Below are 19,880 nucleotides of genomic sequence, written 5' to 3' on the forward strand. Positions count from 1 at the left end.
GTGATTCCTTTGTCATTTGAACACCGTCAATGGCAGATGAGCATTGAGGATGCACTATGTTTTTAGGAACTGTGTGCTATATTATATTGAACGCATAGATATTTTGTGTGTGTGTGAACAGTATTTGCATACATCTGTACATGTACAGTAAATCAAATATCACATACAGCATCCCCAAAAACGTATTTGGACATTTATGCCACACGTTATGCGTGAATGTCATTGTATTAGATAACAAATCATTGAACCAAATAAACAGTAGCATTATCACTGAAGTAATGGCTGCTGAAAATTCAGCTTTACCATCACAGAAATAAATGAAATTTTTTAAATACATTAATACATTGTGTTTTTAATATACAGTGGGTACGGAAAGTATTCAGACCCCCTTAAATTTTTTCACTCTTTGTTATATTGCAGCCATTTGCTAAAATCATTTAAGTTCATTTTTTTTCCTCATTAATGTACACACAGCACCCCATATTGACAGAAAAACACAGAATTGTTGACATTTTTGCAGATTTATTAAAAAAGAAAAACTGAAATATCACATGTTTCTGTGATGGAAAAACTGAGTTTTCAGCAGCCATTACTTCAGTGATAATAATTTTACCATTTATTTTGTAATCTATTAGGTAAAATCATTGTAGTGGTGTTTATTTGGGTTTGTTTTTATAATAGAACTGTTAAAAAGTCAATGTTCATATTGCAGTATATGTAATGAACTACACTGGAGAAGTGATTTCATACATCCACTAAAAAACACATTTAAAGGGAATTAAAAGTAATTGGGAGAAAAATGTGGAATGGATGAAAATGGAAATGCAAGAAAAGTGAAGTAAGTTCAGAGAATTTGCTTGTTGATGCCATTCAGACATTTTTAAGTGTGACTCAAGTGTCCAAATAGCTTCTGGGCCCACTGAAGCTTTTTTTAATTATTTTATTTCTGTCTTTTTTTATGTTTGTTATTTTTATCGATTATTTTAAAAAAGAAAGAAAAATCATGTTATTTTACAGGAAACAGGACACCAGTAACCTCAATTCACACTGTTCAACACTGAGCAAAAAAACCATTCAGTTATTCACGATTACATGAATTTTTGCTTCTCTTTTCACATACAAAAGGTTGGAGAGACACATATAGTGGTTCTATTATTATTTCTACCCAGCTAACAAACTGACTCCATTCACAGTCCAGTTCACTGTTTCAAAACACGGTTAAATCCCAAATTACAGACCCATAAACCCACACTGACACTTCCCTTCAGAAACAAAGCATAAGGCAAAATAATTCAAATGATGATGACGATAATAATAACTGATAAAGTACTCTTCTTCTCTGTGTGTGGGACTGTGAGTTTGTGTGTGTACGGAGAAACAGACACGCTGCTTTAGCATCAAAACTTGCTGAGGACCGAAAGAGTTAAAACAAGAGTCAGAAGCAAGAATGAGCTGGTTGGCGATAAGGCTGCGTTGTTCACGTCGTGTATCGCTCCGGGGCCTGCGGGAAGAGAAACCCTAACCGTTAACAACCTCCCAAACATCCACCGTGTGTATCATCATGCATTATGCTGTTCAAAGAAATTGCTGCGAATGCAGCGCTCAAACACCGTCAGAGTTAGCGAATGCCTCGGGGTGACAAGACGAGAGCTGATGTAATTGCATTAGGCAAACATTTGACACATTGAGATGCTCGTTGACTACGCCGAGTTACACTTGACATGGATTTTATGCATAAATTAACATGCATTTACTTATTAGAAGGAGCCTCGTACCGTACAAAATAATGCTGGCATTTGTTATTCCCAGCGTGTTCATGGCCACGCAGGTGTAGTTCCCGTAATCCTCTTCCGAGACATTAAAGAACGTTAGCATGGACTGTTTCCCCTTGTTTTCGATCTTGGCCCCGTTGAGTCCGTTGAAGAGTCTGGAAGATTTGAGGTCAAGTTAGCAGTGTGTTATTAAAAACCAAATCTACAGAAGTGGATGGCTGACGGCACAAATTAACTCGCCGCCCTCGCACAAAACTGTGTGTGACGCAACTGTCTAATAAATAGACTTATATTCATATTTTTAATTAGCTGGCTCTGTCCAAACCATTTCTTAACGTTTGTTGAGCCTGGGGAGATCTGGGTTTGAATCTTATTTCTCTTCTTCTCTCTGCCAAGCAACTACATATTTTTCAGTTTATGGGACGTTTCGAGTCATAAATACTAAGAAATGTGAATTAAATAAAAACTCTTGTTAGACCAACAGAATTCCCAAAATGTGTCCCATAGCTATTTTTAAACTGAACGATATTACCGAAATGTTAAGTACTTCGGAGTTCCCAGCATGCGTTGCAGCTGCCTTGATGAATTTATTGTTTTGCGAACAAACAAATATTTGTTACTTAAGACAATAGTTGAGGAAACCTAAAAGTCTGTATTCAATTTTGCCATTACTTTTTTACAGCAAAAATAAAACAAAAAACTACTAGCCCCACCTGCGCTCCCCCTTATACCACTGAAAATCCGCCAGAGGAACGGCAGACGCCTCGCACCACAAAACTCCTTTCTGGCCGACAGCCGTTCCTGTGCTCCGAGCTCGTGAAATGACAGGTGGATCTGTGAAATGAATCGCAGGTAATTGAGAAATCATAAAAGCACATGAGAAATGGAAATTGGTTTTAAATGAATGAGGTACTCACAATTTACGGTAACCTGAACAGTCCTCACGTCTGGAGGCGAGATGTCGTTTGACGTGATGCAGTCGTACGAGCCGGACATGTCTTTGGTGATTCCAGTCATTTCCACATATTCACCCTCAGTTATGATTCTATTACCTGTGCCAACACATAAGATTAAACTAATTATTAACATATATAAAGTCATATTATAAAGCCAAAGCATTATACAGTTACTCTGGGTCATGGTCATTTGACGCTAGGTCATTTTTAGGGGGGCTAAAGCCAGTTCCATAAACTGTACACAAATTCGTGATCGCCTCAGTCCCCTTAAAATTTCATCTGAAAACGGCGGCAGACTTTGATCGGCTCCTCCCCGTCTTTCAGCACGTTCTTTTTCAATCCACTTACCACATAAACAGAGTAAGGAGAGATGACTGAGGATGATGGCAAATGATTTGCAGATCCTCAGTACCACTGACAAACATATAATCTTGTAAAATGTGTGGTAAGTACTGCCGCTCCATAGTATAAACAGAGTACGTGCGATCGCGAATCTCGAAAGTGAAAGTAAAAGCGATCGTGCATTCAAAAGCACAATGCCAGTTTCAATGCCAGGTATAATAGAGGCTCCCTGATGCCGAAATATATATGTAGTATAATTACCCAATTATATAACAGTGAGGAAAAATATTGAAATATATATTTTCCTCCCATCTCTTATTTATTCCCTTTAGGGGTTCCACCTACACGTCATTTTCTTTCCGAACACGATATTGGGAATGGGGGGGGATCACGATGCCGGATCAACATCGTGATGTCTATCAGCCATCAGCGATGAACAATGGCATCGTCTATCGGCCCAACCCTAATATGAACGCATATACTTTATAAAACAATGTTGCCATTTTCATTTGAATATATATATATATTATACCCTCATTGGGGGCTGAGCCCCCCTAAAATGAAAATCCTGGAATCGCCCCTGCTCTGGGTAAAATGCCTGAGGGGCTACAGTGATATGGTGGAGATATACGGATGCATGTTTGATACAGACAATATCTGTTACCATTCACAAATACTTTTGGCATGCTTATTCATATTTTATGCAGTATGACACAATATATATTATTGTTTACAGATATAATAATATTGCATATTATTTACTTATTTCTTCAAATAATAAGACATTGTATAAAATATAATTAAATATATATTAAATTATTAACCTATTAACATATAATTTGTAAATATAAAAAAACAATTATATTTAAACAATATATTTTACTGAATTTTTATTATTTGTATTCACATATACAATCTATTGTATTAATAATTAATATTTATTTATATTTTAATTGTATATTGTTTACTCTCTTTACCTATCTTTAAATAAATGTTTGTAAAAAAAATAAAATAAATAAAAATAATATATATATATATATATATATATATATATATATTATACAAAACATATTATTTAGTTGTGCCTTTTTGTAAGTGAATCCAGGAGGTTTTTATAGCTTTCACATGTGAAAAACTTGAGTTGAACACAAAATTGAAAACATAAATTCTCTCAAAATCTCAAAATAGATTTGATAATTTCATTGAGCAACAGAAATGTGCATTATCGTTTCAGTTATTTAAACCCAACATAACCCTCTCTCATGACATGCAATCAAGAAATGTTTCGCAGTGCATTGCATCAAACAGGTGTTCATGAAAGTGTTGTGATGCTGTTTGCTGCTCTTTAGTGTTTTTGGAGACAGCACTCCTAATTAGATCAGTTGTACCCTATTAAAGTGTCACAATCGTTCCAAGTCACTTTCATTTAACCGTAACTCAGAATCAAACCCATGCCAGCTTTTTTGCTCAGGACAGAGGCTAAAGTGCCATAGTAGTGTCATGACACCACAAGCATTCTTGCCTAATTTAATCCACACTGACACCAAGTAGACACAAGTACATACAAAGAGTTTTAGCCACTGTTCTGGAATCTGCATCTTATTCTGCTGTTATCTCTCTAAAATAAACTAAATTTATTCACCATTATCTCAATCTGAAGACAGAACAAGGTTAGTGAAATGTCAGTAAGACAAATGTTACACTTGGCTGACCTGGACTGACCCTCCATTGTTGTTCTCTGCTTAAGTCCATCATTTCACAAAACCCACCTGTATCTCCGATTTTATTATCATACAGAGAAATGATTCAGATATTCCTCTGAGAGAGTGAAATAAAGTTTCACCCTCAGGTTCAGACAGGCAGTTAGTGCAAATGCCACTCACAGCACAAACTCCACATTATGCCATCTCATTAATACAGCCTCAGTCCTTCATTTAGTGAAAAGGTTGAGGAGTGGACTTAGGTTGTTATTTTGTTTCTAATAACATGGCCTTGGGGATTGTGGGAGAGGTTGGTAATTATGCATATCTCCTTATATGACTCAGCCTCGTAATGCTTAAAAAGTTTGAGCAATCATTGAGAGGATGGTTCACCCCCGATTACACTCAACATGTGACGGCCTTTCTGAGCCAAAGCCTGAAAATTACATTCCCTAATTTTGAATAAAACTATTTTTATAAGACTCTGTCCATTTGAAATATTATAAACTGGTCTTTAAATGTGGACCGTAATGATGCCGCTGTTTTTTTTTTTGTTGCTTTTTTTTTGCTCAGTGTAGTTAAGTTTTAAGGGATAGTACTTCAAAATTAAACCTCTATTATCATTTACTTTAGTATCCAAATCTTAAGTGGAAGATATTTTGAAGAACTCTTCCCTATCTGTCGGTCACTACAAGTTATGTCGTGACAACATAGGGGGGGGTTTCACTTGGGAGCCCCAATCCTCTCTGACGTTAAGAGAAAACGGAAATGAAATTTGGCTAGTGGATTTTACATACCTGAGCCACTCCCCGTGCATACGGGGTATAAATAGGCGACAGGTGCATCCACTCTTCAGATTTTAGTTTCACAGCCGAGTGGATGATAGTGCTTGATCTCCACAAAGCCCTTTACTCATCTGACTGGAAGAAGCTCTTCCTGGTTGGCGTTACGGTGCAAACCGCTGTGTCCCTGTCATCAGCGATTCCCCTGGGCACTTCAACTGAAAGAGCAGTTTCTCTAAAAGAGCAAATCATGGTCGGTTCGCGTCTTTTTAAAGATGCTGTTCCGTCCGTGTTCTCTTGGTTGCTGTTGTTGCCTGTCCTCTGTTGACGGACACGATCATGGTCTTCAGTGTCTGGGTATCCAACACGCTGAAGCTGCATTCGTGGATGACTCATGTGTTCATTGCAAGCATATGAGCATGGCTTTGCTGCAATCTCGCCTCTCTCCTCACGGGGAACAGAGTGGCACCCTCTGTCTCTACTCATCTCGGTTTCCCTGTCACGAGCAGGGGACCGCCGGCTAGAGCTCTGGGAGATCTGAGGGTCACAGTGAGAGCTTTTCTGTCGGGCACCCGCATCCAGATCTTTGCGACCTCCACGTGTGGCTCTGGATGGGACGTGGCAGACTTAAGTGATCTGCCACCGGCGGTGGTAAACACAATCACTCAGGCTAGAGCTCCCTCGACGAGGCAAGCCTATGCTCTGAAGTGGAGTCTGTTCTCACTGAGAAGACCCCCGAAGATGCACAATTGGAGTAGTGCTTTCTTTCCTGCAAGAAAAGTTGGAGCGTAGGCTGTCACCCTCCACCTTGAAAGTGTATGTGGCTGCTATCGCAGCACATCACGATGCAGTGGCCGGCCGGCCCCTGGGAAAGCACAATCTCATCGTCAGGTTCCTGAAGTGTGCCAAAAGGTTAAATCCTCCTAGGCCACCCTTGGTGCCCTCCTGGGATCTCTCTACTGTCCTGGCTGGCCTTCAGAGGGATTCCTTTGAGCCGCTGGACTCAGTTGAGCTTAAGTTCCTGTCTGCTAAGACAGCGCTCCTGACCGCGCTCACTTTTATCAAGAGGGTCAGGGACCTCCAAGCATTTTCGGTGAGCGAAGAGTGCCCTGTGTTCGGGCCGGCCTGCTCTCACGTGTCCTGAGACCCTGGCCTGGATACGTGCCCAAGGTTCCCACTACGCCCTTTCGCGATCAGATGGTGAAGCTGCAAGCACTGCCCTTGGAGGAGGCAGATCCAGCCTTGGCGTTGCTGTGTCCCGTAAGAGCATGTGAGAGCATATACGTGGAAAGCACCCAGCGCTTCAGAAGCTCTGAGCAGCTCTTTGTCTGCTACAGAGGTCAGCAGAAAGGGAAGGCTGTCTCCAAGCAGATGGATGGTAATACCATTACCAAGGCAAGCCGTGCCCCCTGGGGGTGAGGGCTCACTCCACACGGAGTGTTGCCTCCTCCTATGCGCTGGCACACGGCGCCTCTCTGGCAGATATCTGTAGAGCTGCGGGCTGGGCAACACCGAATTTTATTCTCCGGGTTGAGCCGTTTTTTCCCCGTGTGTTGGGTAACAGGTAAGTGGCGGGAAGAGCCGGTTGTGACAGGGTTCATGTTGTGGCACTTTCCATGGACCCCCTATGTTGTATTATGTCATGACATAATTCGTAGTGACTGACAAATAGGGAACGTCTCGGCTACTTACATAACCCTCATTCCCTGATGGAGCGAACGGAGACTTTATGTCCCCATGCCACAACCTCGAACCATCGCTGGTTGCCAGGGACAAGTTCTCGGCTCCGCAGCATAAAACCTGAAGAGTGGATGCACCTGTGGCCTATTTATACCCGTATGCATGGGGAGTGGCTCAGGTATGCAAAATCCACTAGCCAAATTTCATTGCCGTTTTCTCTTAAAGTCAGAGAGGATTGGGGCTCCCAAGTGAACCCGCCCTATGTCGTCACGACATAACGTCTCTGTTCCCTTCATCAGGGAATGAGGGTTACGTACGTAACCAAGACGTTGTCTGTGCAATGAAAATTAAAGGAATAGTTCACCCATAAATAGTTGATGATGGATTTATTACATTTGTTGATTGACTTGTGAATTACTATTGTTTTTTTTATCAGCTGTTTGAACTCTCATTTTGACGGCACCCATTCACTGCATAGGATCCATTAATGAGGATGTGATGTAATGCTAAATTTCTCAAAACATGTTCTGATGAAGAGGCAACTCCTCTACATCTTCGATGGCCTGAGGGTGAGTAACTTTTAATTTTGGGGTGAACTATTTCTTTAATGGACAATCTCACTGACTTTCATTGTATAAAAACATTCTTTAAAATACCTTTTCCATGTTCTACAGAAGCAAAAATCTATTTCCTTTATTATTTGGAATATGATCAACAGGCCCAGGTGTTCAAACATCTGAACTTGAGAATCATTGCCAAGTGATGTACACTGCCAAAATATATTTCAATGCAAAAAATAAAGAATAAAAATAAAGTTTTATTTCTTATTTTCACAGTGACAGTGCCTTGGAAAGAGAAAAGAAGAAATATTCAGCCATAACTAATCAGAGCAATTTAGATGTTTGAAATCATCTCACTCCCAGCAACTTTTCTTGTATTACAGGTTAGTTTTCCACAGGTTGTGATATACATTTTCAAAAGCAACACTAAAAGACTGAAAAACTACAAGTGAAGGTCAAAGTATTTGGCCCTTTCTCACTTCATAAACTGTTATCAATGATAAAGTGCAAGGGATTTTCCTCCTATTTTTTAACACTTTTACTGAATCAACTGCGGTTATTCATTTGACCCTGTTGTACTGTTTACGTTCACTGTGTTGCTAAGTTTGACTGAATAAGTTTAAATTCACACAAAGGGAATTTTTTATCCTACAACAAAGCCAAAGCCGCAGTTGTTTTGCATTCTGTAGCTATGAACTGTAAAAAAGAACAACAAACAGAGCAGCTGTAATAGTGACACTTCCAGCGATGCAACGCTTTATTTATTCTCATGTAGTTTTCATTTATATTTAGCTATTAGAGCGGTCAGTTTGATTTTCGACCGGCGATGGGGTTAGTGTAGATAGCCACGGTGAACAGCAATGATTTATAATGTTTACTTTACAGACAGAAAGCAAACACCGGGCCCATAGCAATTACATCCAGCCCTGAGTAATAATCCTGCTGCTGTCATGAGACTGTCTTCCTGAACAGAGCAGAAGATTATTAGAATGTAAAGGAGAACGACAGTGTAAACAGGAAAGAATAAATAAACTGGTCTTTGTTTTCGGCGTACAGTCAGCCAGAGTAAAAAGAAACGAATGAGAAATGCTCCAATTACTAAATTTAGGAGATTAAGATCAAGGGAAAGACTCCATCTCATGTTACAGTCGGAAAGTAAAGTAGTTGATACAGATCAGGCCACTGAAGCAGACAGGACAACATTAAGATAAGGCTTTATTTAGGAGATGTTTGAGCTCGTATTATTAAATATCCACACATAAGTGAATTAAGATGACTCATTTTTTTAACATTACTCCCCCCCCACCCCCACTTTTCCTGTTCTTCCTGTTCTCATGTTCTGTCAGAGAATGGATGAAGAAAAATTTATTTTATTTTCCCAGACACGATTAATTTTCAGTCTCGGTTTTCATAAAGATTTTATCATTGAAAAAGTAGTTTTAGCACTTGACTAATCTGTATACATTAAACATTATTATTATTTTATTTTTTTACCATATTCATAATATATTGATTATATAGAATATATATAACGTGTGCGTTTGTGTTTGTGTAGCTGTAGTGGGAAATGAAAGGGGGTGAATTGAGAGTAGTGTTAATTTCATTAATGCAAACTATGACGGAAAATGTTTGTTGACAAGCTTTTTTCTCATGACTAAAATTAGACTATGCTGAGACGACAATAAGGTCAATAAACGATAACTGTGACTTTAAAAGATAAAAGACGAGACTAAAATGAGTTTTAAAAAATAAATACTATACAAAAATCTTTTTTATTACCATCGACAAAAAAGGAGACAATTTTATTGCGGACTGATGTACATGCCTCTACTACGCAAGCTTTTATGTGTGCGGTTGCCAGATATCAAGAGTTAAAATCTCTGAATCAGAGCTTCTCTGTTAAAAGGATACATTGGAGTTTAGCTTTTGCAATCTGGCAACCATGCTGAAATGTAAAAATAAATTTCTCAAATTACAAAAATCATTGCGATTATAATTAAAAAAACTAAATAAAAAATGGCTGACAAAATTAGCACTAATTGAGAGTATAAATAAATACAATTTCTGGGAGATTTTTTACTGTTTTGATAGTTTCAGCACACCATGCATGCTATCCTCTCATCACTAATTCATACTCTCTAAAATCAAATCACAGGAAAACCGAAATTAGGGGAAAAATCTAGATAAACTAGTCAGCCTTAGTAATCTGGAATACTAGTCAACAATCCCTAACTGCACGGCCGTTTCTAGGCATAGGCGAGCTAGGCGGTCGCCTAGGGCGCCACCAGCTGAAGGGGCGCCAATGAGCGCACGTACTGGCACTTTTAGCAGGGTTGTGATAAAGAGTGGCACGGTCACCCTGAAATATGACTGCCGCCCCCACTGGATCGAAATGCTGAATCAATTCATTCACTTCCAACAGCGCTTAATGGGAGCAGCCTCATAGAGGGCAGAGCGTCACGTTATTTAAAGGGGACGTTAACGCGTTAACGAGTAGCAAATGATTAAGTAGCTGCATTGGTTACTTTTATGCCACTGATAAAGCTTGTATATGTAGTTTGGGGTAACAAAGGGGTTTTATAGGTTTGACTGAAATAATAATGCAATAACTGACACTTTAAATCAATGTTTCAAGAAACAACAACAAAAAAATGGAACAAAAAACAGATAAAGACAAAAAAGTAGCCATTGATAATATCTAAACAATATGTAGTAGTATAGTATATAGTATCCAAATCAAAATGTAATCAAATTCATTTATGTGTGATTTATGGATAAAGTATGTGCAATGTCTTAGCCACTAGAGAGTGTTACATAGGGCTATACAGGCATCTAGTGGCAACACAATGATATTACAGATACTAAATTGTGCAAAATGTTTATCTTAAAAGTCAATTTACAAATAATGCATTCAGATTTGTGGAACTCAATACACTGAATCTCCACAAATTAGTGTTGTTACTATGACAACCAATTTGAATGTGACAAGCAACTGGTGTCTGAAAAGAATTTGATATATATATAGGGATTTTAGGGATTAGGGAATAGGGATTTTGCCTAGGGCGTCAAATTGGCTAGAAACGGCCCTGCCTAACTGGTATGCTGTAGCATGCTTTTAAAGTGTGTTGACTCAAAACAGGGGATCCATGCATGGAAGTGAAATGGAATGAGAATATTTCTAGACTCTGAGGCACTAACAAAATACATTGAAGTGGGTCAGCGGCTTTGTGCATTAAAACGGGTCATTCAATCTTTCTGGTAATGCAACGTGAAGCTAGCTAGGCCAATGACTGAGCTGCAAAAGCTGCATTGTACCATCATGTGAGTGTGTGCTTTAACACTCCGCTGCAGGCATTCTGGGCTTCTTCATCAACTAATAAACACATTATGGAATGATATTACACATATAATGAGATTTCAGTGTGCTAATGATTTCGTAATAAGCCGCTGACCGTCATTACTGTTTGTCAACATACCTAATTGTGTTTCGCAATCGTCCCTAAATGGACTACCTCCATAATAGAAATTCAAATGATAATTACTTCAGATTGTAAAGCAATGACTAAGCTAATTACAGGAAGTCATAATGTTTATAACAGGGAAAATGAGGATGTCACAAGGACTTTTCATTACATGCTGTGAAGAGCAAGATATAAAAGCCTTTTCCGATAAACAGGTTTCAAAGAACCGCAAACGAGGCTGGGAGCGAGAGACGACATCCATCCTCAAAAACTGTCCAAAGACCTGCGGTGGCTTCACAGAAATGATATTTTTCCTTTCTATTGTCATTTTGTTGCAGACTATTGTTAAAAACACTAGCAGTGCTTTATCTGGCCTTAACCCATTCAATCTGACCTGGGCTCTAGGAAAGCCAGAAGGTGAAGAGGTCTGACATTTGAATGAGAGAACGAAAAGAATCTGCAAGCGAAAAAACAGTAATAATGGTTTTCTATTTTAATATACTCTGAAATACAATTTATTCCTTTCATCAACCATTAATAGTACCCCATGATCCTTCAGAAATCATTCTGATATGATAATTTAATATTTTTTATTAATATTTTATAAAAAAATGTGATACTTTTTTCAGTATTCTTTGATGAATAAAAAGTTCAAAAGAACAGCATTCAAAATCACCACAGTTTAAACGTTTGGGGTCAGTATGTTTTTCTTTTTTTTTCTTTTTTTTGAAAGAAATTCATATTTTTATTCAGCAAATATATGTTAAATTGATCAAAACTGATAGTAAAGACTTACAAAATATTTCTATACGATTGCTGACAGCATAAAAACCACATCAAAAGTATTATCATTATTCTTTGTACATCTAATTTCCCCTAGAATATAACCTTATAAAAAGACATATTTGAGTGACATTGGAGCGAGCAGATGATGACCAATATTTCATTATTGAACAAAGCTTGCTTTCAAAGAAAGGAAATGCCCAAAGTTCTGTACAGTTCTAAATGTTTGAGCAGCACATCAATGAATCTTTGAATTTATACTTGCAATACCAGTGGACTGAAAGAAAACAGCAGTTGAACCTCGGCTGTTGAGTGAACGTCGTGTATTTTGCTGTCATCTCTCAAGCAGAGTGTCTAAATCCTCCAATCATGCCCCGGTAGGCAGCAGGTCACCATGGTTACACAGATCAGTGAAACTGATCATCGTCGACCCTCCACTCCTGCATGACCTTTCTCTCTTTTTAGTCTCTTTCTGCATCTTGCACACTTCAACACGTGCTGCCAAACAAATAACTCGCTATGCATGATTTATGTACAAACGCATCTTCATTAAGCCAGTCAAAGTCAAGCCAAACTAATTAAAACAGAGATTTGGTTTCTAACTGCCAATCAATTACTGCCTAGCTATGAGGCCCCTTGAGAGGGAAGAGGCCATTACGGCTCGGTGGGATGTCCTTTTTACAATGGATGGATCGGCTCTCTTGGGTCGTTCTGCATTGAACGTTTGGCTCTTGGTGGAGTAATGGTGAAGTTAAAAAGGGAGTGTAGCTCCTCTGACCACATCTATTGGTTGGCACATACATCTATTCGATACTCTATTTTTTGTTGATCTTCTTTAACCCTCAGAAACCCAAGTAGTGATACTTATTATGCATTTTCTTTTATTCTCCTTGAAAGTGTTTTTAGGAAGCCAGTGATTATGGAAATCATGATTTTTATACATAAACATAAAAAGAAATAAGATCTGATTGTGGCCTAAAGTCACTTTTTGTAGTTTCCAGAGCCTGAGGATGCCACAGGGACCACTAAGTGAAAATAGCATATTTCCTTAGCGATAAATGCTATTTACACTAAGTGCAAATAGCAATGGATTCTATTTACACTAATGTTAAAATAGCATAGCTATTTATATTACTTATTGCAAATAGTGGCAATTATCTGCACCTCAGTATTATAGTACATTATAAAACAGTATCCAATAATAATGTATTGAGTGTAAATTATAATTTTAATTGAAATTATTAAATGGATGCCACCTTATTGGGACAATAAAGCCCTCCCTACACCTACCCCAAACCTACCCGATACTTTTTCAACTTTTTGATTATTTCCTTCATTTCTATTGAAAATAAATGTCTTTCCGATGTGCAAAAGGCGGATTTAAACCTGGGTCGATCGCGTCAAAAAAGACTGTTATGCGCTTTACCATCTAAGCCACTGGAGCTAACAATCGATTGCTGTCTTTTATAGTGTTGACTAGCCCTATCACACATTTGTGGGTGGAACTAGTGTAAATAGCCTCTGCCAAAAATGAATTACTTATTAAAAGTTTACAGACCCACACTTTGACTTTGAAGCCTTTAGTTTATTATACAAGCCCAGTTATGCTCTGTTAAGTTTCCTGTAATATTTTTTACATCTAACTGGCTCCCAGTAACCTGAAAATGCATATTGATAATCCCCTAAAGAAGCTTCTGTTTTATTAATGTCGCATGAAAAATTATTCAGAATAGTTTAGATGATTTACTGCACTTGACTTTGTTTTATGTGAACAACGTGCAAAATAATGCTACCTGCCAAGACCAACTGTTGCATTTGTACAATATCTGAGAGAAAAAAAATGTTGTCAATTAACAGATTTTTTTCTGATGTTGACTCTTTTCTCTCACTGCATATGTTGGAAGCTAAGAAAAATGAAGTTTCAAACAGTTAGCAACGGTGTCAGCAGGATCATCTTGTTGAACAGGTTTATTTTGGAATAATGGCACAGGATACCAAATGGAAATAAAAGACGAAATTATTAATTTTTTTCTAGATCTTGAAATGCTATGAGAAACATGAAACCAGCAGAATGTAGAAGATTCAAGGACAACAGTCAATTATACAATTTAGTGGTTGTTATTTGAAAATATGTCTGCAGATTTCTGCATTTGACCAACTAAAGTAGTTTTAATAAATAAACTAATAAATAATAAATGTTAGCTTTACTACAGTGGGTTAGTTTTACTATGTGATCTAAATCAACCTTCATTCCCGCCTTGTGGACCTTCCCCCCACCCCCTCCCCCCCCTTAAATTCCTGTCTAAATTACTGTCCTGTCCTAATTTTAAAAAGCCAATAAACACCAAAAATATATTTCTTATATATGCAATGAAGTTCTCATTGATGTGCCTGAAAATATTAGCTTCACCTGCGTGTAAATGTGTAATGTAATGAATCGCTGTTGTCAACAGATTTCACCAGGAAGAAATCATCCAGCCACCCCCAAAAAACTTTGGCAAATTTGAGCCATAAATCAGCGCAGCCAAAAACAAGTCATGCTCTGTGCGTTCATAAGAGTGTTAATTCTGTCAGATAGAAATAAATAATGATTTATCACCAAGGCCTCCCAGCTTTTGCTTCCCCCTCCTTCGTTCTCTCTCTCTTCTTGCTGGCGCAACGGGGAAGCATGACGCCGTCCCCTCGGCCCCATAAGTCTCATGTGTGAGTTTGTAATGGAAAGATAAGAGGGCAGCGATGCATCCAGGGAATACGTGTTCTTTTCAGGCTTCATCGACTATGTGACTGGTTTAATAAGATGGAGAAGAGGTTGATTGTGCTTGAAACACATGAGCATGGCTTGATAACACTGGTTTGGGACCGGGAATATGAACTAGTTAGTTTGTGACTCGAGGGAGGGATGCCACAGTTGCTGCTGGTGTAATGCTAGAGCAAATTAGCAAATATCTAATTTCACGGAAAGAAAATCTGAATTCTGTTTATTCTACGTTTACATGCTGTATAATCATTAAACATTTATTTACAGTGCGTAACGTTTTGCACTTCAATGCACAAACAGACTACGCAAATTATGATGCATTACATAGATTACTAATTATCTGTGTTTATTTTATCATGAGTGACAAGCCGATATATTTCCAATATACTTTCTTTTTTTTCAGTGGAACACATACAAATAAAGATATTTAGAAAAAAGGTCAGTGTCAGTGTGGTCCAATGTTGTTTTGGAACCCACTGACTTTCGGTGTATAGAAAAAAAAAAATTTTTCATTCGTTCTTTTGTCTTTAACTGACCATAAGCAGCTCTGTCAAGTGTAACCAGAGTAAAAAGAGAAAGAGAGGGAGGAATGACAGTGGCAATGAGATGGAGAGAGAGCAGAATGACAGAGACGCGCTTGAGAGAGAGAGAGAGTGATGTGAAAACTGTCATGGTTCCAAGACCAAACAAAGTCCTCTCACAGCTGAGACACTACAAAATGGAGATGCACACATCAGTCTGATTTCTCTTAACGTTTACTTTTTTTCATTCGTTCTTTTGTCTTTAACTGACCATAAGCAGCTCTGTCAAGTGTAACCAGAGTAAAAAGAGAAAGAGAGGGAGGAATGACAGTGGCAATGAGATGGAGAGAGAGCAGAATGACAGAGACGCGCTTGAGAGAGAGAGAGAGAGAGTGATGTGAAAACTGTCATGGTTCCAAGACCAAACAAAGTCCTCTCACAGCTGAGACACTACAAAATGGAGATGCACACATCAGTCTGATTTCTCTTAACGTTTACAATCCCAGTTTCATCACATCACATGAGGAGAGCTGCAGTTCAAATGAAAGACATCTGAACTAGGGGTCGACCGATATGTGTTTTTCAGGGCCGATGTCGATACCAATTATTACAGATCAAGTAGACCGATAACCAATATTTTGAACCTATATACAGTATATGCCTGATGTAAAAATGAAAATGAATGTCAAAATTAAGAATAACAAGGGCTCTGACAAAAACTGCCTTCACTGGTGTTGGTTGTGTAGTACTCCCACACTGCACTTCTTACTCTTGTCTTCCTCTGTGCATCCAACTGCAATAAGGGTAATATAAAGAGAGAGTTAAAAGTGAGGCCACTGTATGCTTCATGATTAAGCCTATGAATACTGTACTTCAGCTAAACAGCTTGGGGAAATGTAAGTATTTGGCTTCAATAATTTACATGTTAGAAATGTATGTGTAATAGCATAACCTCTCATAATTCCTCATTATTTTCTGATGGCTAAAACATAACCTACAATAGTAGAGGTGAATATTCAATTCATCATCTAATGCACATCAATGGATTAACTTAAATTTTTTTCATATAATATTAATAAGTGTAAATAATTTAATTGTCTTCATAGCTATATTGTAGAAGTTGTTAAGAAGACTGCGATTTAAATCGGTTGAGATGCTAAACAAATCGCGATTCATTTAGGGGTAGGAGTTTATATGAATGTATGTCTGAGGGGAACTTACTGTCTTTAGAAAAGTTTAGATGGTATTTTTACTTTTCATCACCTCTATAATGCATATTAAAGTTCATAAGTGCAGTAGTGTTGGGTCGTTCTTGAACGATTCGTTCATTTTGAAGCCTGATGCAGACTGAGCCGGAAAGAGACTTAATAATAATAACCAACTCTTTATTACCTTTGTTACAACATTCAGTGTTATGGAAAATAACCATCATGACAAAAACTAATCAATTCTTTTTCCGGCTCAGTCTGCATAGGGTAAGCTTAAGGGTCTGTCACGTGATGAACGAATGACTCGAAAAACCCGAAGACTGGAGAGATGAACTAATCAATTCTCTTTCCGACTCAGACTGCATTGGTTAGGTTTATGGGGCTGTCACGTGATGAACGAATGACTCGAAAAACCCGAAGACTGGAGAGATGAACTAATCAATTCTCTTTCCGACTCAGACTGCATTGGTTAGGTTTATGGGGCTGTCACGTGATGAACGAATGACTCGAAAAACCCGAAGACTCGATGGATGAATTAATCAATTCTTTTTCCGTCTCAGACTGCATTGGTTAAAGCGTATGGGGCTATCACGTGATGAATGATCTTCTCGAAAAACCCGAAGACTGGAGAGATGAACTAATCAATTCTCTTTCCGACTCAGACTGCATTGGTTAGGTTTATGGGGCTGTCACGTGATGAACGAATGACTCGGAAAACCCGAAGACTTGTCAGATAAGAGGTGAGGTGAGCTAATCATAGACTGAAGACCCATGTAAACAATGAATTAATCTTTTCTGTTTCTTATTGCAGTTTTGTATTGTTTGTAGTGTGATCAACGTTTGTGTTAGTAGACGTGTTAGGGAAGTAACACGTAACATTTTAATTGCATTTTGCTAAAATGAACGAAATGACTCGAAAAAAGATTTGTTCATTTTGCTGAACGAGACTCAAAGGTCCGAGTCAGTAAAATGATTCGAACTTCCCATCACTAAAGTGCAGGGCTGCTTTGTTTACAGCGGAAACCAAGGAAATGCTTTAAGCGCCACCTGCTGGCAAAGAGTTAATCTGCATTTCATTCAGCTTGTCTGCTGTTGCTGTTTCATGCAGATATTTTGATGTATAGTTTCACAAAACTGAAGTCAACACATTCTGTTTTTGCTTCAAATTTCAAAATTATACAATCTAATTTAGATTAAAAACTGCTCATGTTGCATGTGTGCAGCATCTTTGTTTGGATCATGATTAAATGCAGTGGTTGCCTCTCATTTTAAATGGAAAGAGCACAGACAAAGCCTTATTTTGTTTATATGAAGAGATTTCTTTTATTTGTGTTATTTATTTGATTTGCGGCTTGTTTTAAAATTTCAATTTAGTTTACATTATATTTAAATTTTGTCATTTAGCAGACGCTTTTATCCAAAGCGACTTACAAATGAGGACAATAGAAGCAATCAAAATCAACAAAAGAACAATAATATGCAAGTGCTATATTAGTATATTATTATAGTGTTATATTTCAATTTCACAAAGAATGTGCAGCATTTTGTCCAAGCAATAATAAAAAGGACACATTTAGTTTATAATTTGTCTTAAATCTCATTTTGTAAAAAAAATTAATAAATCGTGAATCAAATCGAATCGTGAATCGAATCGTGAGTTGAGTGAATTGTTGCATCCCTACTAATGGCCTTTTACAGGCACACTTAGTTCAATAGCCTATTGAAATGTCTTGGCCTATGTCACACTAGAAATTTCAGTTTGTTTTAATTTACAGTACAGTGCAAATTAAGGCATAAATCAATATAATTGAGTTAAACTCTTTATTTTTTGGCAAACAAAGGGTTTACTATTAAAATTAAAACATGGAAGGAATAGCATATTGTGTGATTATTCTTTTAAACAAAAGTTGCAATAATTGTTGTAGTAATTGTTGCACCATATATTTCTGATAATTTCTTTAAGCTAACCCAAACTTATATTTTGACGGGTTGCCATGAGGAACTTTTAAGTTTCTGTATAGCCTATGTAAGAGTTTCCCATATATTGATTTATTTGTGGCGCCCGCCACAATATCAAAACTGACCACCACAAATAGATTTTCCAAAAGGCTTCGACTTCGTTGAATAAACATGAGCACTGGACGTTTCAAAATCGAATCCCGGTGTGGGTGTTGTTACAGTGGGGAAAAAAAGTATTTAGTCAGCCACCAATTGTGCAAGTTCTCCCACTTAAAAAGATGAGAGAGGCCTGTAATTTTCATCATAGGTATACCTCAACTATTATTTCTGAAGGAACCCGACTGTCTTAAGAAAATTTTGGATGTCATTTTCATTTAATCTTGCATGTAATATATGATAAAGCATCGTTTGTGAGCGGACTGAGCGCTGCTTTGTGTACAGCGTTACCGGGGAAACCTTGATCTCTACCACTCCAACAGCGTCTCCTGCTGCCAGAGAATGAATTTGCATATATATGCCGCCACAAACGAGTGCAAGTCTGTGGGAAACACTGCAGTTTTACTCAAATGCTGTCAAACTTTTGATTAATTCATCTAAACATTGACATATTCAGTGACATTCATACAGTAAATTCCATTTATATGACTGGATTCCGCGATTCCGTCTACATTTTCTTTTTTCACGGACATCATAGATAATATTGAGGTGTTTTGCAACTTCAGTGTAACGTTAGTGGATTGTGATTTATTGCAACTTAAGCAACGTCTGCTGCTGCCTTACCTTTGAGAGACAACTGATACATGATCACTGAAGCAGCACCAGTTAGCAAGCACTTTCGGAGTGATAGTGAATTCCGCATTGATTGGTCAGACTTGTGACTCCCAACAAATCAGATGGGCCACAGAGTGGTGAGTTCTGACAGGCTGCATCAGAGCCAAATATCGCGTTTCAAAATGAAGTTATTTTATCGGCGAATCGATTTTGAAAATGACCGATACTGATAATCATAAAAATGCTTAAAGGGGTCCTATTATGCTTTTTCACTTTTTTAATTTTAGTCGGTGTGTAGTGTGTATGTTTGGGCATAAAAAAGATCTAGAAAGTTACAGATCTCAAAGTCCACTCCAAAGGGAGATATTTAGTTTTTAAAAAATCCAGTTTCAAGAACTACAGCAAACGGCTCGTTTAGACTACAGCGTTTGGTTTCCGGGCTTACAAAGAATTCCCGCCTACAGAAATTCGAATGGTTGGGGGGTGGGGAGGGGCGAGGTCATGGTTAGAACGCTAGGTTGAGTGAGCGCATGAGACGAGACGACGAAGAAGAAGAGCTGTTGCAGAGTTAGTGCATCAGAGAAAACCAAGAAGAGCAGCTCCTGTGCTGTAGCCTCAAATTTTTGG

General features: G+C 38.0%; 1 protein-coding gene across 2 annotated transcripts in view; it reads right to left on the bottom strand.

The window, feature by feature from the left end:
* Positions 1–965: 965 nt before the first annotated feature.
* Positions 966–19,880, bottom strand: part of LOC107588660 (opioid-binding protein/cell adhesion molecule-like) — a 147,727-nt gene continuing 128,812 nt past the window's right edge. For both annotated transcript variants that reach the window (XM_016276869.1, XM_016276860.1), the window contains 4 exons: positions 2,690–2,824; positions 2,486–2,606; positions 1,776–1,927; positions 966–1,501 (listed from right to left, as the gene is read on the bottom strand). In XM_016276869.1, coding sequence (XP_016132355.1) covers positions 1,398–1,501; positions 1,776–1,927; positions 2,486–2,606; positions 2,690–2,824 — 512 coding nt within the window. In that variant the 3' untranslated portion in view covers positions 966–1,397. The remainder of the gene's footprint in view (positions 1,502–1,775; positions 1,928–2,485; positions 2,607–2,689; positions 2,825–19,880) is intronic.

Source organism: Sinocyclocheilus grahami, unplaced genomic scaffold (assembly GCF_001515645.1).
Source record: "Sinocyclocheilus grahami isolate Dianchi unplaced genomic scaffold, SAMN03320097.WGS_v1.1 scaffold7.1, whole genome shotgun sequence".
Lineage (NCBI taxonomy): Eukaryota > Metazoa > Chordata > Actinopteri > Cypriniformes > Cyprinidae > Sinocyclocheilus > Sinocyclocheilus grahami.